Source organism: Pelodiscus sinensis, chromosome 15 (genome assembly GCF_052426305.1).
Source record: "Pelodiscus sinensis isolate ZL-2025 chromosome 15, ASM5242630v1, whole genome shotgun sequence".
Classification (NCBI taxonomy): Eukaryota; Metazoa; Chordata; order Testudines; family Trionychidae; genus Pelodiscus; species Pelodiscus sinensis.
In genome coordinates this window covers 15,730,919-15,757,101 of record NC_143066.1, presented here as the reverse complement: position 1 = coordinate 15,757,101, position 26,183 = coordinate 15,730,919, and the positions used below count along the sequence as shown (strand labels likewise).

General features: G+C 42.9%; 1 protein-coding gene across 9 annotated transcripts in view; it reads right to left on the bottom strand.

Annotated features, from left to right (window-relative positions):
- Positions 1 to 26,183, bottom strand: part of CLEC16A (C-type lectin domain containing 16A) — a 341,368-nt gene that overhangs the window by 293,495 nt on the left and 21,690 nt on the right. For 7 of the 9 annotated variants that reach the window (XR_012896118.2, XM_075899302.2, XM_075899304.2 and 4 more), the window contains exons 6-10: positions 25,800 to 25,865; positions 25,116 to 25,239; positions 21,559 to 21,733; positions 19,542 to 19,595; positions 14,325 to 14,438 (exon numbers count right to left, since the gene is read on the bottom strand). Coding sequence is in view for 8 of the 9 variants with exons in the window: in XM_075899302.2 (XP_075755417.1) it covers positions 14,325 to 14,438; positions 19,542 to 19,595; positions 21,559 to 21,733; positions 25,116 to 25,239; positions 25,800 to 25,865 (533 nt within the window). In the remaining variant the exon portion in view is untranslated. The remainder of the gene's footprint in view (positions 1 to 14,324; positions 14,439 to 19,541; positions 19,596 to 21,558; positions 21,734 to 25,115; positions 25,240 to 25,799; positions 25,866 to 26,183) is intronic. The other 2 variants (XM_075899305.2, XM_075899311.2) reach the window with 1 other exon arrangement.

The following is a 26,183-nucleotide window of genomic DNA, read 5'->3' as shown; positions in this document are numbered from 1 at the left end:
CCAAAACCTGAAGCCAACAGGAACAGCAAGGAGCTGGGTAAGCCCAAGCCCCAACCCCTTGTAAAACCCTAAGGGTGACTGAGAAGACAACACTGCACTCTCCTGCCCAACCCTCTCCCCAATACATCAGGAACGTCTCAATACCTCTGACTGGCTTTAGCCTGTCAAGACCATATATGAGCATAATTATACATACACAGTGCTGTCCGTGCATTTTATTGGAACCGTGCTGGGTTCCCAATAAGCATACATTCTCTTGTCCAACCTCCCCAGTGAGCAATCCTCCCTCCTGCAAACAGTATTTCTATTGGAGACTCCTCCACAGAGGTTTCCCCAATGAGCTTAACGAAACCCTTATTTCCTTGTAAAAACACTTTGTCTGTAGTTGAACACTCCACAAGTTTAGTTTCCCTAACTGCAAGTTTTCCTATTGTCCACTGATACCTGTTAACCCCATGGTCACCGATTGCAGGGGCACTGCCAGTCGATCACGAGACAGTGTTCCCAGCCCCATTTTTGCCCATCTACTCTCAATGAGGAGCTTATGCTGGCGCTACAGCTCCCCACAAAAATAGAGCTAGCTCTGGCTTCCTGCAGCGTCGGGGATGGGGGGAGGAAATCCCAGGCTCCACACCAGGTCTGGAGGGTCTGGAGCCTGAACTGGCACGGAGCATTGGAACTCCCCCTCCCCCTTCCCACATGCCAGGAAGGAAGGCAGCACGGGGAAGGAAGGGAGAACAAGAAAGCATGTGCTCTTCTCCTGCCCACAACAGTGCACACGCTTACTTGTTTTCCCTTCCTTTCCCCTGTCCCGGGAAGGTGGGGGGGAAAGGGCATAGTTAAGTTGGTGGTGCAGGATCCTGAGAGGCTGGATTGCTCTTCCAGCGCTGCCTGCAGATCCTGCCCCAGAGACCCTTGTCCCTGGAGACCCCCAGGTACTGGCCAAGATGCCCTTGCCCCCTTTCCCCATGGCCAGACCTCCCACCAGTACCCTAGCCCCACCCTAGCAACCAGGACCCTGTTGTTGCTCCCTGGTCAGACTCCCACCAGTACCCTGCTCTGCTCCCTAGCCAGACCCCCGCCATCACTCTGGCCCTGCCCCCTCTCTCCTGACCACACAACTACCCCAAGCTTGCTCCTGTTCCCTACTTTTCACCCAGATACTGCACCCTCCCATCTCTATTCCACTCACTGGCAGCCATGTCCTGCACACTATATCCCTCATTTTTGGCCCTAACTCAGACTGTAGAGGGGCCCATAAAATCCACTAACCTTGGAACCCCAGAAGAGTTAATCTGGCCCAAGGCCTTGAACCTCCTTCCTACCTACTCTCCTCATGAGATTGGAGTGCCAGGGGAGTGAAATGTCTCACATCAGTGAGGCTTGGAGGGTTTTAGAGGGGGTTGTTTTTTTGGAATCTTACTTGTGTGGTCCCTGACTGATTTTTCTGTGGGCCAGTGGCCCAACGTAGAACAGATTCCCAGCCCCTTCCATAAACAAGGACAATGCTGAAACATTTTGTGTTGGACATATTTTATTTAAGAATGAAACCTGGCCAGCAAGCCCTGAATTGAGGCCAAGCCCCCATCTGGCCACAGCATCATAACACTCCTGCACCCACCACAGACCACCAAACCTGAGCCCCTCACACCCCCAAACTCCTGTACCATGCACATTCCCAGTCTTGTGCCACACCACCACTGCACCATCCACACGCTGCAAACCTGTGCCCACAGCCCATCATACACCCAGACCCCCCTGTTCTGAGCTCCTCATATGCCCCAACCCAAACTCCTCCACCCCCACATCCACAAGCCTGCAGCTTGCTCCAGCACCCCAAGACTCTCCAACCTGGAGCCCCCTCTCCCTGAGCCAGCATCTCCTTTTCCACCTCTTCCTGCAACCAAATTCTCTTCCAGAGCTTACAACCTCTCACCCCTTCCCACAGCCAAATCTCTCATTCCCACCCCAGAGCCCACACTTCCTGTCTCAACCCAGTGAGAGTGAGTAAGAGCTAGGGATAGCGCATTATGGAGAGTGCAGTGCCTCAAGGAATGGGTGAGGTCTTGGGGAAGGGATGGGGTATAAAAAGGTTGGAGGCCACTGCCTTAACCCCAAAAGCTCAGTTCTCTCTCCTACAAGCAGATTTTTTATCAGTAAACACAGAAAGACTTAGCACCCACTCTACTTAGCTAATGTGACTGATATGAATGACTTCCAATTTATATGCAACCAGTTCATTTTTATTTTGGATGATAGGAAGCGGCAGCCAAAATAGCACTACAAAGAAAAAAAAAACCTGCACAAGTAACAGTAAAAGTGAACTCAAGCTTGTACATAATCAACAAACCTGTCAACATTAATACAAACACGTGCCAAATCACTCAAACATCAGATACAAGCACCTCTACATAGTAGCTGTGAATTAGAAAAAATATATACATAATTTCTGCAGACATTCTTCACCCTCTGGCCACAGATTTCCCTGTAGTAAACTGCTTCTGTATGAAACCCATTTACAGCATACAAATAATACACACCAACACATCCAGCATATGACAAACAGAAGGTCAAAGAATGTTATTTACATGAATACGTAACCTGAAGTGTTTACTATCACTTCACCCTGGAATGTCTGTTTAAAAGAAACCCAATATGAAGAGTTATATTGGAATACCCCAATTAACTGTGCCTGATAGCCAGTGACAAAGATCAACCCATAACAAAGGTCCCTGAACACAACAAAATGTTAGGAAAGTTCACTTCTGTTAATGCAAGCCTTTTTGAGGGGTCCTTTTAAATATGCTTAAACAAGTAAAAAAAGACAGACTTGATATTAAATTTTGTGAGATAAAAACAGTGTGGTGGACTAGGAAAAGATGGTTATGACAAGATAAGTAACCCTTCTCCCCTGACTGGCTCAGATACTTTTAGGCCTTCTCTACACTTGTGGTCGCATGTAGTCTACCTGTGGTGTACATGTAGGTACATGTCATAGAATATGGCTTTGGCTGGGGGAGTGTAGCCAGACATGAACCCCATCTTGGTTTCCGCTCTCCCCCTCCCCCAGAGAGCAAGAGAAAGGCAGTCAGCCTTTGATGCCCTGGAAACGCAGGTGTGCTGCCTGTCCCTGACTCTACCATAAACAGAAACTAGACAGTAAACGGGCTAGCTGCCGACCCGGGGCCTCCCGCCGTCCTGATGGCTAGTACCAGTAATTGACACGCCTGCACTGTCCCAGGAGAGGAATCTTCGCCCATCACATACCAGAGGTGCCCATTGTCTGCATTTTCCCAGGTGTGAATTATGCTTTGCACCCTTCGTGGAAAACTTGGCGTTCAAAGCCATTTTTCCTAATTGGCCACTTGAGACCAGGAAGAAGCCTACGTGACCCAAGGGGTATAAAGAGGGGTTTAGTAGCCCACCTCATTTGAGCTCCAATCATCTACACCTGCTGGCAGGTATTGATTGTCTCCCGAGGTCTGTGGGACGCCCAACCTCGCCCTATTTCTTCCCGAGGGATTGAGAGAAAGACGCTGGCCACGCCAAGTCTGGAACGCAGGGGTGAGAATATATACCTGCTAGGTGTCTATTTTGCATGCATTTAATAAGAGCTCAGAGAACCAAAAAGGTTTCATGGTACCTGTAAGTGACTTATTAGTGTAATTTCTGTCCTGTCCTTTGTAGCGGCTGTGTTATCTGTAACACAGTAGTAGCATTTAACAGCTAAGTTTACCCTGTAACAATAAAATACTAACTGTTTAAGCTTTAACCTGACTCCTTCGGTTGCTATAACAGAACCAAGCACAATTTAAAAGAACTTCAGCCGGTCATAAGGGACAGGTATAGGAAGAGCTTGGGCGTTTTGGATCGTGTCACTCCCAGATGATAGATTCATTGGGGCATCTCTCAGTCTTCCCTAGACTGCCCGCAGCGAAGGGATCCTGTATCCTAGCAGCTGAAATCTGAGGTGTAATAAGCTCTCCCTGTAAACTTCTTGGGGTGCCCGTCAACCTTCTCCAGGTTGCCAACTGCGAAGGGACCCCAGTCTCAGCAGTTGACGTCTCAGGTGTATAACACTCACACACACACCACTCACTGCCCTGACCATCGGCTGACAGAATTGGTGTAGTCGGCAGGATTGTGTTATAGGTTTAAATACAGCAACATGAAGCCAGTCATGGTAAACACTGATTTCAGTAAAGTAGAAAAGAATTTTGCCCAGGAAGGTTGGGGCAACCCAAAATGGAATAGAGAAATGTTAGAAAAATGATTGGGGAAATCCTGAGGAGTTGTGGGTGCAGTTCTGTAAGTATAGAACTGCCTACAAGTTAAAGAATGGGACAAAGCCTGAGACTGTGGAAAGGAGACACTTTCCATTTCGCAAGGAAAACAGGATCAGGCCCAGACAAGCAGGCAGGTAACAGATAGATTGAAGGCCTTGTGGTAGAACTGAGAAAAAGGCAGTAAGTACATGTACTGGAAATCTAAATCCTTAAAACAATACTTACAAGAGTAATATCTGAAACAAGGCCAGTTTTTTTATTTTTAGAGATAAGAAAGTTTTAAGAAAAGAAAAACCCACAGAGAATTTAACTCTACAGAGAATGGAGAGAATTGAGCAGCTGTGCAAATGCTAAAATGGTGTAGATAGAAAATTGTGGTTTCTTTGCAGCCATTCTGAAGGAAAAATGGGCCCTTTTTCCAAAGGAATGTCTGTAAATAATCCAGGCAAATTTGACTCAAATCCGTACATTTGATTATCGATACAGGCAGTCCCCTATGTACAAGATAGGGACTGTAGGTTTGTTCTTGAGTTGAATTTGTATGTAAGTCGGAACTGGTACATATTTTGGGGGGCGGGGACGGGGAGCTGGAGTTAGGTAGAAAAGACCCTGATTCTCATACAACTTCCTTATTCTAAGAAAAACACATACTGTTTTGATATGAAGGTTTTTTTGGTTGATATTTTAATTAAAAATTGATCATAAGTTTCAGTCTTTCATGCTATATCCAAATCTTCCTTTTGGGGTACCTGAAAGATTCCAGTTATTCATTTAATAGTCAGAATCTTTGCTTTTATAACTAAAAAAAGTTTATTCAATGCATATTACTGTTCCAAATAGAATTTGTTACAGATGGTTCAGTGAAATGGGTATTAAGTATAATCAATAGTCATTGGAGAGCTCAGTGAAATATTGATACAATCAAAGCTGTTGTTGTATTCTGCTGAGCAGAAAATGGAAATCCCTTCCTGTGAAGTGTGTGTGAGAATTTATCCACAGGATTAATTTTAAAGAAAAATTCTGTGTTGGGAATAGGAGTTTAGCCACAGGTGGGTCCTCATTGTCCACTCACCCACTTTGCAACCAGACCCATCCCCTCGGGGCTTACCCCGCTCCGCTCCAGCCAGGGTGTGAGGTTGGGGCTTATCCCCTCTTCCCTTCTGTCCTGCTCCTCCCCATTCTTGCCCACCCACACCACTGGGTAATTTTTCAGCTTCACCTCTGCCAGGATGGAAGGGACTTGTTAATTCACGTGACGCTAACAAGATATTTGCAGCTCTAGTGCTGAAGAGGGAAAGAGCTGTTGCTCCCAAGGTGGGGACTGTAACACAATGGGTCTCTGCCTGCTACTCCTGCTGTTCCCTAGGAAATTAAATTTTCCACTCTGGGATGCCCCCTTTTGGCTGGTGTCTTGTTCCCCCAAGCAGACCCACGTCCTCCGCAGTGAGAAAAGCCGCTCCGCGTCTCCCTGGTCTGCTGGGGGGAAGCGCCCCCCGTGCCGCCGGAGGCGGCAACAGTGGGGGAGGCACCCCGCACTAGCTGCGCCCCCCCCCCCCCGTTTGTAACTAGGGATCCGACGTAAGTCGGATTGATGTAACCCGGGGACTGCCTGTACTGCTAAAAGAACTCTAAAGGGAGGGGGTTCTATTGGAACTTAACTACCCCAATGAATAAAAAGGGATGTAATTGTTGTACAGCTATGTAGAAATAGTGTAAGAAAGGTTCAGAGAGAATGTATGTCTATCTGTGTGTGTATATATATATATTTATATATATATATATATATATATATATATATATATATATATATATATAGTATAAATAAACGAAGTTTTCAAGGTCCAGTAATCTTGTTTGTAGGTTTAAAACAAATTGGTTTGGTTTATTTTCAGTAAGACCATTTCAGTCCAAGTTGTTTAATGAAGGTACAGGAAAACTGTAAGCATAAAGAAAGAGTTACACTCTATGCAAAGTTTAATGTGGCTAAGTAGTGTTGTAAACAAAGATTGCACATTTTCCTGTGGCATGCCATGTATAATGTAGAAGGGGTTAAAACTGCAAACAAATTAAAATGCTGTGGAGGCTCCAGGAGCCACAACAGGTTGTAATTTCCTGTGTGATGCAAATGCCCTAGCTGGCAGCACAAAGAAGCTTTGCCGGTAATAGCTAAATTTGATCAGCAAACTACCTGAGATCAGAAAGTTCAAATTCAGAAAGAAAAAAAGGAGGTATCGATATTGCTATTTTAGTCCCAATAGGAGGTTGGGTATACTAGAAAATGTTTAAATGTAAGCAGTCTCTTACGAAGGCTCCCAGAGAGAAGACTGAGAAATTGGCGTTTGTAAAAGATGTTATCCCTTTTGAACAAAATCTTGCAAAGGTTCGGGCATAGCCCTTGGTCTGATCAAGTGTTAGCTGTTTGTCCATACAATTTCAGACCTAGAAGACAAATTGGCTAGCTACTTGTGAATATGTAAACCCTTGGCTCCAATGGAGAGGGAAACAGCTGCAGCTTGTCTTCTATGGAAAACCTGTAATGAGGTGTTTTTCAAAATTGACTGAATATAAGAATGCAAATATGAAACTGCAAAAATGTAAAAGCCTCTGCTTCAGAAGTAGAGAGTACTCAGTACTCAGACGAGATAGATTCCCTTAAGGATGGATGATGAGAGTTAAAGCAACTCTCAGATTTATTTTTTTTTCTTCCCTCAGGAATATGCTTAAGAAAAGTACCAGGAGGTATGAGGCTTAGTGAACAAGCTCACCCTCCTTACCAAATTAATAGTAGACAAACCTGTGTCATTGGGAAAAGTCATTTAGCAGGAATTAGGATGGACCATAAGAAGGAAAAATCATGTGAAAAGGGGAAGGCAAAAAGTTTGGAGCCCTATGGGCATAGTTGAAGGAATAAGGAAAGTAGAGCAGACATTGGAAAGTTACTAGGAATGAGAAACATTTTCTTTGAAAGGACAAAGCAAGTGATCTGAGGGAATGTGAAGATAAAAAGTGGACTCCATGGGAGTGTGGAAGGAATTAAGTGATGGTTGTAATATGTGAAGGGAAATCTTGTTTTAAAAATGACACCTTGTTTCTTTGCAGCCTCTTCCTTAAGCACTGTGCAAACCATCTAGGCAAACAATCAATCAAATGTAAACATTTTGTCTATGGACACCTTTGTTAAATCTGCAAAGGAAAATTAGGGATTCTACTGAAACTTAATTGGTTAACTGCATAAAGGAATGAGCTCTATATTGTAACTCTATTTTGTGGGTTTCAAATGAACTAGTTTTATTTTGTTTTGGGTAATGCTTAAAATTGCAAACAGACAAGGCACAAATTGGTTAGTGCTTCTGTTGGGCATTCAACTCTTAAGGTTAAATTTAACTTTCTAGAAACCAAATTATTAGTTTAGAAATTCAAGCTTTGAAACTTAACTGTCTCTTTTCAAGGCTGAGTTGATAACACTTTTGGCTTGCTTTTAAATTCAACACTATATGTGAATACAGACTGCCTGGCTATTTCAAAGGAAAGTGGACAGGGAAGGCTGCTGCTGTCTCAGCAGACACATCCGCTGCACCCCTGACCACAAACATAGAAGGAACAGCTCATCTTGCAGAGCTGGCAGCAATCAAGCTAGCTTGTGAGGCAGGTGCCAGTACCATTTACACTAACTCCTGTGCTATATGGGCTGGAGCCACCCAGTCGATAACTAACTGAAAGAATAGTAACTGGGAAATAGGGGGAAAGCCTGTTTGGAGATTGGAATATTGGAAATGGATATACCAGCATGCAACCCAACATGCCTTAAGCATAGGTCATGTGGCAGCTCACCAAAAGAATAACACCCCGACTGCACAGCTAAATAACCTAGCAGATGCAGCAGCACAAATTTTTGCTGCCCAGGTGGATTAGGAACGCCTGTACATTTGGCTACATGAAACCTTGGGACACACAGGAAGCAATGAGCTGGTGCGGCAGACACATGCAAGCGGGTGGCCTATCACCCACAAACAAGCCAGAGATCTGGTACAAGCTTGCACCCTATGTGCTGAGCTCAGGAAACATATAACAGAAGGGCAAAGGTTTGCCAGGCTAAGAGATGGAAAAATACTATGGGCAACCTGGCAAGTAGATTATATTGGTCCACCACCCACCAGTAAGCAAGGGTGGAAGTATGTTTTAACTGGAGTAGAAATTGTTTCAGAAATTGGTTTTGCTTACCCAATCCGATGGACAACAGGGTTGTCTACGATCATGGGACTAAACCGCTTAATAGCCCTTGTCCCAACACCCCAGTTTGGGGACACAAACCCACGTACTGCACTCCTACAAGGGAAAAGGAGTCTGGACCACTGCAGACGCTGGGCTAACACCAATAACCATTACTGAGGCTTGGATTGTATCCAAGACAGGCAAACCTTATGTTTTATTACAGGAAACTGAGGCAATAGCCCTGAACAGTGCTCCAGTGAGAGGGATCCCTCACAATGCTGTTGTGGATCTGGGAAACCACCATGAACTTTTTGTGTATATATACCGCTTGCTGTTGTAGTGCTTGCAACCACTGTTGTTAGTTACAGACTATTGAAATGAGACATGGTACTCCAACTTGACATGGTCTTCTTCCTCATCCCAACTGCTACTGCTGTACCAGAACACCTTACTTGACTCCTCTACTGGACTGGGAATCGAGTTTGCCCCCCTCAGCCCAAATGACTGGTGAAACAAGAGTGACATCTTCCAATGGGGACCGGTATGGTTCGATGACAGCGACTACCGCAATCCTCTAAATAACTCTGGGGGGAGTATGTGCAATAATTAACCAATCTTGCTGCTTACAAATTAAACAAGATGCATTTGCTATAAAGGGCGCTGTTAAAATAATACACGCTGTAACTTAGAACGAAAAAGCCTCATGGCTAAATTTGCTAGCTCAACACCTTGGACTTTCATTAACTCCATTCCTTCACTCTATTGTAAATACTATATTAACCATTTTACTTGTTGTAATTGCTTGCTGCATGCTTCTATGTATTGTTAGGCATTTTGTGTACACTGCTACCTCCTCTGCACAAATCCGGCATATGGCGTTGGGAAGCAATCCTAATCAATCCCTTGATCCAAAATTATCTGATCAGACCCTGCCAATAGGGCGATTTTAGCTTCCTCCAAGGAGGGCAAAAGGTGCTGGCATCACTGCCATCTTGCGTTCTGGGACATAGTGAGGTGTGTCAAGGGGGTGGAATGTAGCCAGACATGAACCCCATCTTGGTTTCCGCTCTCCCCCTCCCCCAGAGAGCAAGAGAAAGGCAGTCAGCCTTTGATGCCCTGGAAACGCAGGTGTGCTGCCTGTCCCTGACTCTACCATAAACAGAAACTAGACAGTAAACGGGCTAGCTGCCGACCCGGGGCCTCCCGCCGTCCTGATGGCTAGTACCAGTAATTGACACGCCTGCACTGTCCCAGGAGAGGAATCTTCGCCCATCACATACCAGAGGTGCCCATTGTCTGCATTTTCCCAGGTGTGAATTATGCTTTGCACCCTTCGTGGAAAACTTGGCGTTCAAAGCCATTTTTCCTAATTGGCCACTTGAGACCAGGAAGAAGCCTACGTGACCCAAGGGGTATAAAGAGGGGTTTAGTAGCCCACCTCATTTGAGCTCCAATCATCTACACCTGCTGGCAGGTATTGATTGTCTCCCGAGGTCTGTGGGACGCCCAACCTCGCCCTACTTCTTCCCGAGGGATTGAGAGAAAGACGCTGGCCACGCCAAGTCTGGAACGCAGGGGTGAGAATATATACCTGCTAGGTGTCTATTTTGCATGCATTTAATAAGAGCTCAGAGAACCAAAAAGGTTTCATGGTACCTGTAAGTGACTTATTAGTGTAATTTCTGTCCTGTCCTTTGTAGCGGCTGTGTTACCTGTAACACAGTAGTAGCATTTAACAGCTAAGTTTACTCTGTAACAATAAAATACTAACTGTTTAAGCTTTAACCTGACTCCTTCGGTTGCTATAACAGAACCAAGCACAATTTAAAAGAACTTCAGCCGGTCATAAGGGACAGGTATAGGAAGAGCTTGGGCGTTTTGGATCGTGTCACTCCCAGATGACAGATCTGTTGGGGCATCTCTCAGTTTTCCCTAGACTGCCCGCTGCGAAGGGATCCTGTATCCTAGCAGCTGAAATCTGAGGTGTAATAAGCTCTCCCTGTAAACTTCTTGGGGCGCCCGTCAACCTTCTCCAGGTTGCCAACTGCGAAGGGACCCCAGTCTCAGCAGTTGAAGTCTCGGGTGTATCACACACACACACAGACACACACACACACACACACACACACACACACACACACACACACACACCCCACTGCCCTGACCATCAGCTGACACCCCTCACTGCCTTGACCATCGGCTGACAGGGAAGCATTGGGGAAAAGCTCCAGCAGCTCCCCTTTCCAGAGTATTTCACTGCAGCACAAATCTGGAAGGCACTGGTTGGGCACGTAAAGAGCCATGATATATGCCCTATGGTTTTGGCATGTCTGTACTTCACTCATCTGAGCAGTGTTTCACCACCTGTTATTTATACCTAATGCTAACTGGGCATTTAGTATCAGTGCCCTACACACCTTAATAAATGTAAACATAGGCTTAAAGGACATATTTCACTTTTGACATACGAATTACAGACTGTTTATACCAGGATATGACTGCCTTTTGAAAAATTAGCTACTGGTAAGTATCCAAATAGAAGCATACATTGCAGGGAATTCAGAAATAAGTAACAGATTATTAAGTATTACATGGGGAAAAAATTAAATAGCCATTAAATAGGATTAATATGTCTAGTTATTTTCAAACTTTTGCTGCCATTTCTACTACAAATCTCACATAACATAAGTATTCTATTTTATCTGTAATAATGTATATATGCTTGAAAGTTATGGCAGCCATAGGTTTCTGTTCTCAGAGTTTGCTGAATCCAATTCAGTGATTGAAAGGGACCTCTGATTCATTACTGTCCCTGATGTAACGGGTTGATACATTTTTAGAAACAAAACGATAAGGAAGAACTTTAGAGAATATTACATTCAGAGTAGATACTACACTTACACATCTAATTATAAAACAGTTGATTTAAAACATCCACAAAATTAAAACATTAGGAGGCTCATGTTTAGAACACTCATTTGTACCAAATAGCTCAGGGTATGTCTACACTACAAAGATAATTTGAACTAACAGCCGTTAGTTTGAATTAATTTTAATAGGCGCTACACATACAAACCGCTAGTTCGAACTTAATTCGAACTAGCGGAGCGCTTAATTCAAACTAGGTAAACCTCATTCTACGAGGACTAACGCCTAGTTCATATTAAGTAGTTCAAATCAAGGGCTGTGTAGCCACTTAATTCAAACTAGTGGGAGGCTAGCCCTCCCCAGCTTGCCCTGGTGGCCACTCTGGGCACCACCAGGGAAACTCGTATGCCCCTCTCCCGGCCCCGGAGCCCTTAAAGGGGCACGGTCTGGCTACAGTGCCCGTGCCAGGTGCAAGCCTGCCAGCACCCAGCCAGCAGACCCTGCACCTGGAACGGCACGAGCCAGCCACCCGCTACAAATCTTCCTGGGACCAGGCTGGCGGCTCCCAGGAGCCTGCGTGGGGCCGCAAGAGGCGGGCGCCCACCTGGTCTAGTGCGGACATCGTGGACCTCATCGAGGTTTGGGGGAAAGCCTCCAACGTCCATGACCTCCGCACTAGGCACAGGAAAGTGGCTGTCTAGAGCAGGATAGCTGCCAGCCTGGCCACCCAGGAGCAGATCTGCATGAACATCAGGGTGGTCCAGTGAGACCCCCGACCCTGAGCCCTGAGCTTAGAACATAAGAACATAAGAATGGCCGTACTGGGTTAGAACAAAGGTCCATCTAGCCCAGTAGCCTGTTTGCCGACAGCGGCCAACACTAGGTACCCTGGAGGGGATGGACCGAAGACAATGACCAAGCCATTTGTCTCGTGCCATCCATCTCCAGCCTTCCACAAACAGAGGCCAGGGACACCTTTTCTACCCCCTGGCTAATACCACTCCATGGACTCAACCTCCATGACTTTATCTCACTTCTCTTTAAACTCTGTTCTAGTTCTAGCCTTCACAGCCTCCTGCAGCAAGGAGTTCCACAGGTTGACTATTTGCTTTGTGAAGAACAACTTTCTGTTATTAGTTTGAAGCCTGCTACCCATTCATTTCATTTGGTGTCCTCTAGTCCTTCTATTATGGGAACTAATGAAGAACTTTTCTTTATGCACCCTCTCCATACCACTCGTGCTTTTATAGACCTCTATCATATCTCCCCCTCAGTCTCCTCTTTTCTAAGCTGAAAAGTCCCAGTCTCTTTAGCCTCTCTTCATATGGGACCTGTTCCAAACCCCTGATCATTTCAGTTGCCCTCCCCTCTCCCACCCTCTGTCTTCCCCTCTCCCACCTCCTTTTCCCAGTCTCCCCCAGTTTTGTTCAATAAAGAGAGTTTCTATTTTTGACCACATATGTCCTTTATTTTGTACATCAGGAAGGGGGGCTAGGGACGGGTAAGTGGAAGGATGTGAGGGAGGAATGGGGTACGAGCCCCCAATGAGGAGGACTGGGGTGGCTCTGCGGGCTCCTCGGGGTGGAAACTCTCCTGCAGCCCCCTGATTGACCCCCCCAGATGGCAGCCTGTGGCAAGTGCAGCCGGGCTGATGGCCGAGTTCTGTAATGTGCCGAGTGTGGGCACTCAGGGCACTCCAAGCCAGGACTGCTTTCCAAGCGGGGAACCTCTGAGAACTGTCTGCCCGGTGTGGGGGTCGGGTCCCTTTAAGCACAGCCCTCGGCTAGCCTGAGACAGCAGCTCCACGCTCTAAGTCCTAATCTGATGCCCCGCCAGCACTGCTTCCAGCCATCCTTAACCTCGGTTCAGAGTCCACTCAATGTGGACATGCTAGTTCGAATTAGCAAAATGCTAATTCGAACTAGTTTTTAGGTCTAGATGCACTAGTTCGAATTAGCTTAGTTCGAATTAACTAATTCGAATTAAATTAGTTCGAATTAGTGCTGTAGTGTAGACATACCCTGAAGTACATATTACATTTTCACTTATAATTACAGTAAAACTCCATTATTCCGGCATCCAATGCTCCGGCACTCCTGATGGTCTGGCACCATCAGGAAACCAGAAGTGCTCCAGGCAGCCAGACAATTGGAGCTGCTCTGTGCCCGGCTTCCCCGATTCAGCCGCTGCTGAAACTGACCAGCAGCTGAATCAGGGAAGCCGGGGCAGAGCAGCTGGGGTGCTGCCGGGTTGGTCCGGTAGCGCCTCCCCTCGGCGCTGTGGGACCAACCCAGCAGCACCCCAGCTCCTCTGTTCCAGGCGTCCCCAAGAGCAACTGGGGTGCTGCCAGGTTGGTCTCGCAGCGCCGAGGGGCAGTGCTATTGGACCAACCCGGGAGCACCCCAGCTGCTCTGCCACGGCATCCCGGATTCAGCCGCTGCTGAAACTGACCAGCAGCGGCTGAATCGGGGACGCCTGGGGCAGAGCTGGACTATCGGAAGGGGGGGCTATGAGGAGTCTGGGGTGGCATCCTCCCCCACCCCACCCCAGACCCCTCATAGCGCCCTCTTCCGATAGTCTGGCATATCTGATAATCCGGCACCCCCTGGGTCCTAAAGGTGCTGGATTATCAGAAGTTTACTGTATATAGAAACAAAGCTATAAGCTTGGCTTCATCTACAGAAAGTCATTAGTCTACAAAAAGCTGAAAGATACTATTAATGAAGAAAATGATACAGGGTAAGTGAAAAAAACCCACCTAAGTAGGTAGGGGTGTCTGTCTGTGTCTTAACAGAAAGGTCAACCAGGCTACAAAACAGTCTCCACTGAATGTGATGACAGCTAATTAGTGTAGTTCTCCAGAAGCAGAGAAGTATTTTCCAACCAGATTTTCCCATCCCTTTCCTCTTCCTTTAAAAAAGTACAACACAGGCATACAAAAGTTAGTTGACCACTTACTGAATTTCTCTGGATATCTTGCTCAGCTTTTGACGAGAATACTGAAAGGTCCCCATTAAGAATAACCTCAGCCAGCGAGTTCACCAGAGGTGCATAATGTATAGTCAGGAATACCTATTACAAGTGGGAGGGAGAAAAGAAGGTTACAATATACAGTTTTAGACACAGAAGGCATTTTCCCCAAATAATTACATTGTTACATTTCTTGAAGCTACATAATGTCTAATAAAAACACAAACTGGGATATACTTGAGCTCTAATTAGTATTCAGGAGCAACACAGACCATAATCCCTTTCTACATCAAATTAATCTCCCTTTCCCTGAATTCCAAGCCTGATGGATAGTCTACTGGGCCATTGTTCACTAGTTTCCTTTTATCCTCTTCCAACTAAGCATTATTTATTCCTCCCGATTTGTTTTAAGAAACATGAACATGATATTAATCGAAAATGTTCCAGGGCTTCCTGTGGCAAGGGGGAACCTTTGACTTCCTATTTGGAAGTGATAGGCTAAAATCTATATAAATACCTTTCAGGCTTTCAGTAGCAATATGCTCTCAAAGACTAACTTGGAGCTACCCTTTAGAAGTCATTCAGAAATATAAGACAATGGCCGGCCTGCTTGCTCACAGTAATGCCCTGTAGGGACGTTAAATATTGGTTAATTGAATAGTCGATTAACCTCATGAATTCTTAGCGGTTACTCGACTCTTCTATAGTCCCCAGGGTTGGGGCTGGCAGCCAGTGTGCTCCAGCCCCGCTCCCGAGGAGCCTCCTGCCACTCCACGCTGCTGCCTCTGTAGCAGAGGCAACAGCGTGGGACAATTCCCCTGGCAGACTGTCTACCTGTTGCCCCATACTGTTGACTCTGATTTAGAGGCAGCAGCGCGGGGTGGCAGCAACCCCCTGTCCAAGGGAGTCAGTGCTCCCGGACCACACGCGAACAAGAATTGAGTGGGCTGCCTGCCTTTAAATGCAGAACAAAGAGGGATAGGTCCTGGACCCAGCACAAGCCGGGACAGAGCCAGACTGCTGGCCAGCCTGCTAAAAAATTGACTGGCACTGGGGGAAGAGGGGAAGAATGTGTGTAGTCTATAGCATTAACCTATAAGCTTTTGCTCATCGGTTAATCAACTAGAATATTACATTCCTAGTGCCCTGTGTAAGTACCTGGCATCAGGGCTTTGGGAACAGCACTGACTTCCCATCTAATGCTGGATGCAATTCAAATTGTTAGTTCTAAGCTACAAAACTTCATTGTATAGAGTTTCTAGTATGTTAATGCTGCTCTCTGTCTATGCAACATGGCAGAAATCAGTAAGGTTGTTTTATTAACAGTTGCTTAATGTGTTCTCTACAAAGTTATTTTAGTGGAGGAATCTGGTTGTTCAGCTTTCACTTTCTCAGAGATATTTATTGACCTATAGAGATCTATATTTCAGGAATCTTTGATCAAGCCTTTGCTTCACTATAGACCATCACAATATTAATTAACAACTTAACATTGACTGAGGAGATATAAGCAGGGAAGCAGTTCTTGTATGCGAGTAATTATTATAATCCTGCATTTGTACTGACAGATGCTATTACAATAAGAACACAAAATAAACAGGTTATAATTTGTAAAATGTAATCTCAGGTCAGATGGACCAAGCCATAACATAACACTGAGTCTATACTAACTATATAGTTAGGCCCATAAAGAAAGAGTTTTGCTGCAGTGACATCAAGATGCTGAGTACTGAAGTGGAAATATACTATTCAATATTATGAATACTGCTCCGCCCCTAGATATACACTCTTGATCCTCAATGATTTCATGATTTAGAAGAAATCACCCCCGTCAGCAGAGATAGCATCTACATAAAAGTACTATAGTGTGGCAGCTGTGCCTTTTATTATTTTAAGTGTAGACAAGCCTGAGGTATGATCAATGGCTTGATGTCAGGTTGGTGGTCGATTTCTAGCGGAATGCCCCAAAGATGGGTTCTAGGACTGGTTTTGTTCAACATCTTTATTAATGACCTGGATGAGGGGATGGATTGCTCCCTCAGCAAGTTTGCGGATGACACTAATCTAGGGGGAGAGGTAGATACACTGGAGGGCAGGGATAGGGTCCAGAGTGACCTAGACAGATTAGAGGATTGGGCCAAAAGAATTCTGATGAGGTTCAACAAGGACAAGTGCAGAGTCCTGCACTTGGGATGGAAGAATCCTAAGCATTGTTATAGTCTGGGGACCGAGTGGCTAAGTAGCAGTTCTGCAGAAAAGGACCTGGGGATTACAGGGAATGAGAAGCTGGATATGAGTCAACAGTGTGCCCTTGTAGCCAAGAAGGGGAATGGCATATTAGGTTGCATTAGGAGGAGCATTGCCAGCAGATCTAGAGAAGTGATTATTCCCCTTTATTTGGCTCTGGTGAGGCCACATCTGGAGTATTGCATCCAGTTCTGGGCCCCCCCACTATAAAAAGGATGTGGATGCATTGGATAGGGCCCAGCGGAGGGCGACCAAAATTATTAGGGGCCAGGTGCACGTAACCTATGAGGAGAGACTGAGGGATTTGGGTTTGTTTAGGCTGCAGAAGAGAAGAGTGAGGGGGGATTTGATAACAGCCTTCAACTTCCTTAAGGGAGATTCCAAAGAGGATGGAGAAAGGCTGTTCACAGTAGTGACGGTTGGCAGAACAAGGAGCAATGGTCTCAAGTTACAGTGGGGGAGGTCTAGGTTGGATACTAGGAAAAACTGTTTCGCTAGGAAGGTGGTGAAGTACTGGAATAGGTTCCCTAGGGAGGTGGTGGAATCTCCATCCCTAGAGGTTTTTAAGTCTCGGCTTGACAAAGCCCTGGCCAGGTTGATTTAATTGGGATTGGTCCTGCCTTGGGTAGGGGGCTGGACTTGATGACCTCCTGAGGTCTCTTCCAGCTCTATAATTCTATGAATAAATAGGTCCCAGAAGCTACTTTGCACAGCTGGGTGATGTTTTATCGGATCAATAATATGTTCTTTGACAAATACATTTTCAGTCAACCCAAAACTATTGTGAATTTGACACCAAAATAATTTGGACTAGTTCGGGGTGGGCAAACTATGGCCTGTAGGCCACATCCGGCTCATCAAAACTTTCAATCTGGCCTTTGAGATCCAATGTCCTGCTCCAGCACTCCTGCTGAGGAACACGAGCTTGCCCCACTCTACCTTTCAAGTGCTTCAGCCAAGAAGTGAGGTTGGGGACTTGCTGTGAGCATTCATGGCCCACCATACACTTTCCATACCTAGATGTGGCCCTCAGGCCAAAACGTTTGCTCACCCCCGCGCTAGATTCACAAGAGGACTTAAGTGTCAATCACAAAACAGCTAGAGGACATCCTTTATTACTTTCAGCCAAGTAGTTAAAGTAGTTACCTGGAAAGTGAGACACCCAGCATACATCTGCCTCTACCCCAAACCCTGCTTGATGCAGAGCAAGGATGTGAATCTTCAAGGCAAGTGCACTAGCCACTAAGCTAGAATCAGTCTCAGTTCATACACCCTACGTCTGGCCATAGATTATTCAAGACAGTGCTCCCCAAATGAAATTTCACTTTACCAAAAAAAATTTTAAACTTTTTGGATTGAAAGAACGGTTATTGACTATCTCTAATGCGGAGTACTTCAACCCTCTCACTGATATCATATAGTTTAGAGGGCTCAAAACATCTTATAAGATGCAGTCAGTGACTCAGAAGACTGAAAATCTTATATTCAAGGGGATTGTTACTATAAGGTCTTATTTCCAAAGTCAATACACCTAACTCAAGGTGAAAATGATGCATGTACCAGAAACTTAGCACCACTGCAGCGTTTCTTTGCTTGAGGCAACAAAAACAAGTGATACTGTTTTTGCAATGCCTAATAATTGTCAGAGAAATCAATCTGTATACCCCCATAAAAAGGCAGATTTAAGAATTTGTAGATATAGAAATAAGTCATTTTAAAATATTGTCAAGAAATCTACAAGAAATCCCAAGACAATAAAATACGTTGACCAAAATGTATTTCTTTAAAAATGTAAATGTAATGAGCATGTACGTAGGTTAATATTTAGCTGACAAGCTTTTCCAAACTCCAGCATAAATAGCATTAATCTAAAGAATAAAAATAAGCATCTGTTACTGTCCAAGAACTTTCACTGATCTATATGTTTCACCACTCACTCAAATTCCCCTATTTAAAATAATGTTTATGTTGGTACTCTAGTCTATGGTAAAACTACCTAAATGGGATGCGAACAATCCATAATGGCATTTTCAATCACTGGAAGATATATCATCTGCTTAGTATACAGCCACTTATTTTTAATTTTGTAAATACAAGAAAGCTTGTTTATCTTTTGATCACATTTCTCAAGAGATAAAACAAAGGTACTGCTTGCTTGTAATTTGGCACACAAGAGCGAGCATTCAAAATGCCAATTTTCACTTGTTCTAGTCAAATTAAAATTTGGAATGATGTATTCTGCCTGTAGTTGCGCTAAATTCTGTATTCCTCACTTCTGGCCCAATGCCAGCATCCAATGCTGTTATATAGTGTTTAACAGTTGCTGCACTCCACTCCACTTCCGAAGTGACTACACTAAACTGGCAAGTGTTTTAGTGGTGTTCTAAATATTTTGTTAGCTAATGTTTGTAAAGTATTCTGAGAATTTCCAAGGAAAAGGGTAGTACAGGTTGAACCTCTCTAGTCCAATGCCCTCGGGACCTGACTGGTGCCAAACCAGAGAATTTGCCAGACCACAGGAGGTCAATATTGTCTAGCAGCATTACCAAGGCTACCAGTGCAAACGGGGCTCTTAAAAGATATTTACTGGTAAATTAGAGCTTAACAACAGCTGGACTGGATGCCAGGACTGATGGCTGTAAATAAACAATGGGACTGGGGGAAACATGGCCACACCCATGATAGGTGGACATTCTGCTAACTAAAATCATGCCAGCCTACAGATGTTGTTGAAACAGAGTATTAGATTAGAGAGGTTCAACTTGTAGTTGGGCCATGTGATGACAAGTGAATTAATCATTTTAAAAAATGCACAAGCAGCCCTTGAATGTACACACTGCATCTCACAAAAGAGCACAATTTTCTCTCCAGATGTATAGCTGAAAACAGACCCTCTGAAACACACAATTTATAATGAAATTACTGACATCATAAACTTCACACTGAAACATGACATACTTGTGAGAGAAGATAGAGAGAAACTTGGAGACTTATTTTTGGACGCTCCCCACGCTATGGAAGAAACAAAAGAATGATCAGTTAATTACAGAAAGCTAAATTATTACACATGTACATAGAACAAAAGCCAACGTTTTAAAAATAAAATACAGAAAACAAGTATAAACATTTCATTTATTCATGTGTACTACCTCCCCAATGCTACACTATTCCAAGGAATATGCTGACACTTTCTAGTGACACTCCAGTTCTTTGGAAAATGATTTCAAAAGAATGAGTTTGTCATTTATTGTACACTTGAAAATATGGCTACACACTGTTTTTGAAGCCAAGATTTCCTGTAATATTTGTTTTTACCAGATGCTTACGTGAGAAGTACATTTGTACCCCTCCGACATAGCCTTAGAACTTTTGAAATGGCAATTTCATAAAAGGAAGCTTTTATAATTTATTATTACAGAGTTAAATCAAATCTATATACATTTTACTGGAGTTGTTGAATTCTGCCTTCATAGGCAATCTATGTCCATTATCAGAATACAATAAATGCTTATAGAATGGCAATACTCTAAAGTCCCCATTATAATTAGAATAATCTGAATTTTGGAAGAACCACTAATAACCATAGAAAAGAGAACTATTTATTGGTTTTTTTTTCAAGATATATACTGTCCCTCTTGTCTGAACCATGTTTTAAATTACTAGGAAATAACTTTCATGAAAATAGGATTTTTGCATATTTTTGTATTTGGAAGTCAATTTTCTGTTCAAAAAAAGATATGGACAGACACAGTTGAAGCATAAGACTGGAAGTCATAAAATCTGGTCTACCTGTAGTTCTGCCACTAACTCTCTGTATAATGTGAAGATAATTATTTAACTCGGAAGGGGATATGACAGGTTAAATTAATTAACACATAAAAACACTAAAATCTTTTGATGGTGGGCTATATACAGTAAAAACTCCAATAGTCCAGCACTCCTGATAGTCCGGCATCAAAATGGGAAGAGCCTAGTGAGTGAGCTTTGGCAAAAATGAGTCACAAGGTAACAGCGGCAGCAGCTGAACTGAGCAAAAAGGGTAAAAAAGGCTTAAAAAAACTAAAACATTACAGTATACTGTATACAGTATGTACAATAAAAAGGGTTAAGAACACTTTATATACAGTATATAATGTATACAATATAAATATAACCTGCTTATAGTACCTTCTGATAGTCCGGCATATCTGATAACCCGGCACCACCTAAATCCCATAGGTTCCGGATTATCGGAAGTCTACTGTAGGTATGCAAAGCATGATGAATCTTCAGAGCAACTGGTATGACACAATTATGACAAGATGGACATTGTATAAAAACCTAGATTAGATTTAAGCAAAACTTGTATCTGTTCCACACAGTACATAGCAAATCTGATTTAGTCCGTCTATGGAGAGCACAGATGACACTTAAAATTAGTGTCGTGTTTAAAAAAAGAACACAAAGATTTAAAAAAAAAAATCAGACTAGATGCTAGGTGTGGATTTGAAAATTGTATATGAATTTTATATGAGAATTTTAACTAACAGAGATCCTGTTTTCAATCTTAAAATTGTTTTAAGCATATTTCTGATCTAATTACACTGGCCTTTTAAAACATATTACAGAGAAATTCAAACTTAGACCTGAACTTTCCACTCCTGTCCCTCTCTCTACTGCTAACATGAAATGCTAAGCAATGGTTAATAACTAAAATTGACTCCAAGCAAATAATTAACTACATTAGCCAATGTACATCAGTCTTTAGCTAAGTACATATATACCGAAAACAGCACTACCCCAGCAGTCATCTCTTAATTTAAGAAAAACAAAGACCTGAATTATTAAAACTATGTTTCTTATAAAGTACTTAAATGCAGAAGATATTTATTCTATTATGGGATACACTTACTATACATATTACTGTAAATACTGAGGGGAAATCATTCAGTGATTAGTTAAGTCTTAATAATTAATCATGCCAGCTATTCCTTACCTTATCTTGATTTACTAATGAATATACATAGAGAGGCAGAAACAACCTATTAAGTAGGTGGTCTGTGAGCACATCATTTAAAAATTCACAATTAATGATAAGGATATCATTAAGATAATGCAAATGATCCAGATGTTCTGCTACCAAATCACTCAGTTTTCCTCTATTTCTGTGCCTGAAAGAGACAAAGATTTAAACATAGCTAAGGCAGAAGAATAAGAATAATTAGAACTCAGTGAGAGAATGTATTTGCATTGTTTTTCTATGCCTTACTTTGTGCAGTATGACTGTCTAATGCAAACATCCAAGATACCTCCTATAATCCTGGAGATTTGACAGTCAAAATGAAGCAACTGAAGGAGAGTTGACAGACTGGACCTATACATAGAAAGCTTCCACCGATGTGCACTGGTAGAGATTGTGGAAAAGCAGCATCACTTGCCCCATAACCTTAGCCGTGTGGAATGCAATGCCATCCACAGCCTCAGAAATAACTCTGATATCATAATCAAAGAGGCTGATAAAGCAGGTGCTGTTGTCATCATGAATAGGTCAGACTGCCAGACAACTCTTCAATATCACATTCTACAGGCCACTTTCCTCAGATCCCACTGAGAAATACACTAAGAAATTGCACCAGAATCTACACTCCCTACACAAGCACAGGACCAAATCTACATAAACACACCCTTAGGGCCCCAACCAGGGTTATTCTATCTACTATCCAAAATCCATAAACCTGGAAATCCTAGATGCCCCATCATCTTGGGCATCGGCACTCTCACTGCAGGACTTTCTGGATATGTGGACTCTACTTAGACCGTACACCACCAGCACTCCCACCTATCTTTAAGACTCCACTGACTTCCTGAGAAAACTACAATGCATTGGTGATCTTCCAGAAAACACCATTCTAGCAACCTTAGATGTAGAATAGTGATAGAAATGTAGCTGTGTTAGCCTGGGGTAGCTGAAGCAAAATGCAGGACAATGTAGCACTTAAAAGAAAGTGCTACATTGTCCTGCACTTAGATGTAAAGGCTCTCTACACCAACATCCCACACATAAATGGAATACAAGCTGTCAAGAACAGTATCACTGATGATGCCACGACACAACTAGTGACTGAGCTCTGTGACTTTATCCTCATACACAATTATTTCAGATTTGGAGACAATTTATACCTCCAAACCAGTATAGGCAGTATACCGTTATAGGCACCTTCATGGCCCCACAATATGCCAACCTTTTTGTGGCTGACCTGGAACAACGCTTCCTCAGCTCTCATCCACTAGCACCCCTCCTCTACTTACACTACATTGATGACATCGTCATCACCTGGACCCATGGGAAGGAGACTCTGGAAGAATTTCACCGTGATTTTAACACTTTCCACCTTCCTATCAACCTCAGCCTGGACCAGTCTACACAAAAGATCCACTTCCTGGACACTACAGTGCAAATAAGTGATGGTCACATAAACACCACCCTATACCGAAAACCTACTGATCGCTATGCTTACCTACATGCCTCCAGCTTCCATCCCAGACACACCACACAATCCATTGTCTACAGCCAAACACTGAGGTACAACTACATTTGCTCCAACTCCTCAGACAAACACCTACAAGATCTTCACCAAGCATTCCTGAAACTACAATATCCACCTGAGGAAGTGAGGAAACAGATTGACAGAGCCAGACGTGTACTCAGAAGCCTCCTGTACAAGACAGACCCAACAAAGAAAATAACAGAACACCACTGGCCATCACCTATAGTCCCCAGTTAAAACCTCTCCAACACATCATCAGCGATCTACAACCCAACCTGGACAATGATCCCTCACTCTCACACACTTTGGGAGGTAGGCCAGTCCTCACCCACAGACAACCTGCTAACCTGAAGCAAATTCTCACCAGCAACTATACACCACACCACAGTAACTCTAACTCAGGAATCAATCCCTGCAACAAACCTGGGTGCCTACTCTGCTCACATATCTACACCAGCGACACCATCACAGGACCTAACCACATCAGCCACACCGTCACGGGCCTCATTCACCTGCACATTTACCAATGTAATATATGCCATCATGTGCCAGCAAATGCCCTTCTGCCATATACATAGGCCAAACTGGACAGTCCCTACGTAAAAGAATAAATGGACACAAATCGGATATCTGGAATGGTAATATACAAAAACCTGCAGGAGAATACTTCAATCTCCCTGGACACACAGTATCAGATTTAAAAGTAGCCATCCTGCAACAACAACAAAAACTTTAAAAACAAACTTCAAAGAGAAACTGCAGAGCTACACTTCATCTGCAAATTTGACACTATCACCTTAGGAGTAAACAAAGACTGTGAATGGCTAGCCAACTACAAAAGCTGTTTCTCCTCCCTTGGTGTTCACGCCTCCACATCAGCTGCTAGAAAAAGGCCTCATCCTCCCTGACTGATTTGACCTTGTTATCTCTAACCTTACTCTTGATTGGAAATCTTTTTTTATGCCTGTATATTTATTCCTGCTTCTGGAATTTCCACTACATGCATCTGACAAAGTGGGTCTTTACACACAAAAGCTTATGCTCCAATAAATCTGTTAGTCTATAAGGTGCCACAGGACTTCTCGTTGTTTTTGAAGGAGAGTGTTATTTTAATTTCACAATGCCACATCCACAATGATAAGTATAGGATTTTGGTTTTCTCTAGAAGCTTAAAAATCTCAGCTGCCACTTTGTATGACCCTTTCAGAAGCCAGTCATGAAAAGGAATGTTACAATTTTTTCCTATTAAAAATGACTATTTTAATTATCTTAAAACCAGTAAAACTATTATTTTTCTTCTGTATTGTTTCCACATAAAGCTTTAAAAAACTGCTACATACAAACTCAAAGAACAAATCCAATGTAGTGAGCTTGAGCAACAGCAGGAATTTTGTAGTTGAATAGATAAAAGAATACAAGCCACACATCTGCCAGTTATATTATTGATAATGCTGTTGAATTAACTTGGAAGAACTATTTATCTAATGATATTTTTCAGAAAACTATCCTAATGAGCAGCTTTCTGAATATGTGTACAAATGTCTAAAGATGTTGTGCTTTTAGTCTTATGTACCTTCTTCATAATAATTTAGTTTATTAATAAAGTAAGTCTATATACTTCAAACCAATTGGGATGTGGAGCGATGTATCTCCCAACAAATCACTTATTTACAAGAATGTTAAAATTGATAAGTGATTTGAAAATATCCTTCTACAGCAATTTTTAATGTGATCTTGTAAGAATTACTGACTTAAGGTATCAAGTATCAGAGAGGTAGCCGTGTTAGTCTGAATCTGCAAAAACAGCAAGAAGTCCTGTGGCACCTTATAGACTAACAGAAGTGTTATGCTTATGCTCCAACACTTCTGTTAGTAGTCTATAAGGTGCCACAGGACTCCTCAATGCTTTGACTTAAGGTAGCTTGTTGGTAAGATTATTTATTTAGGAACTAATTTAAGAGATTTTCAATGCATCTGCCAAAAAGAAATAGTTGTAGAAGCTTACTCTTCATCGGTTTGCACACAGTTATCCAGTTCTATCACATGGCTCCCAATAAACCAAACAAGGTTGGAGAAGTAGGGGACAGCAGTTTTATCTCGAATGTAGTGCAACATAGGCTGGTTGTCCACTGATGAGAAGTTTAAAAAAAATAAAAGTTTCAAAAAGATAAATATAAAAACAGATATAATCAACTTACCATTCTGAATTTCCATTACATATTACATTTTTTTAAACACACACATTTGCATGGGTTTCTCTTATCCATGAAAAAGACGTCTATCAAAATTTCATATGACAACTCTTGAAAGGCTTAACGAGCCTGTTAAATTCCTAAGCTTATTTTTACATTAGTCTCAGAATAGTGAGTAAATCTACTGCAACTCAGAAAAACCACACTCTATTCAAATGAGTTGTCTTTTTAAAAAGACAAGTGTAAGACTAAAGCAATAATGCTGAAAGCCAAACTTGTTAATAGACTTACATGACACTGCATTAAGGAACACAGGAATCATCAGTGAGGAAAGGCAAAAAAAACAGACAACAGTTAACAGGATTAGGAACTGGGGTGGTGAGACATCTTCCAAAAAGGTTAAAGAGCTAAAGCAGGAAGCATCTAAACTAAAAGATACAGGTTAGAAGGTGTTAAATCAGAACATTTACAAATGGATAGTCAGAAAATTATGAAACCTGTATGTTTGATAGTTGTGTTTTTCAAATTCAACCCCCGCAGCTCTCCAACATTCAACTTAAACTCTAGACAAGAACATCATAAAACTTTCCTTGTTATTTAATAAATGTACACAAAGTATGAAGTATATCATACTTCACTGTTCTTGTAACAACTGGCTCACATGCACAAGGTTAGGTGTTAGAGAAAAACTGACATGGATCCTGCTTGTTGAAGACAAGAAAGTGCCACATTTTGTACTTAAAGTCCAGATACCAACACAGCCATAAAGTGTCCATAAGCAAAAAAGTTTCATGGTTATCATGTAAAATGTAGACACTTAGCAACCACATTGCTTCAGAGACGTCTTATTCAATACAGAAACAAGTAGCTTTTAAAACATG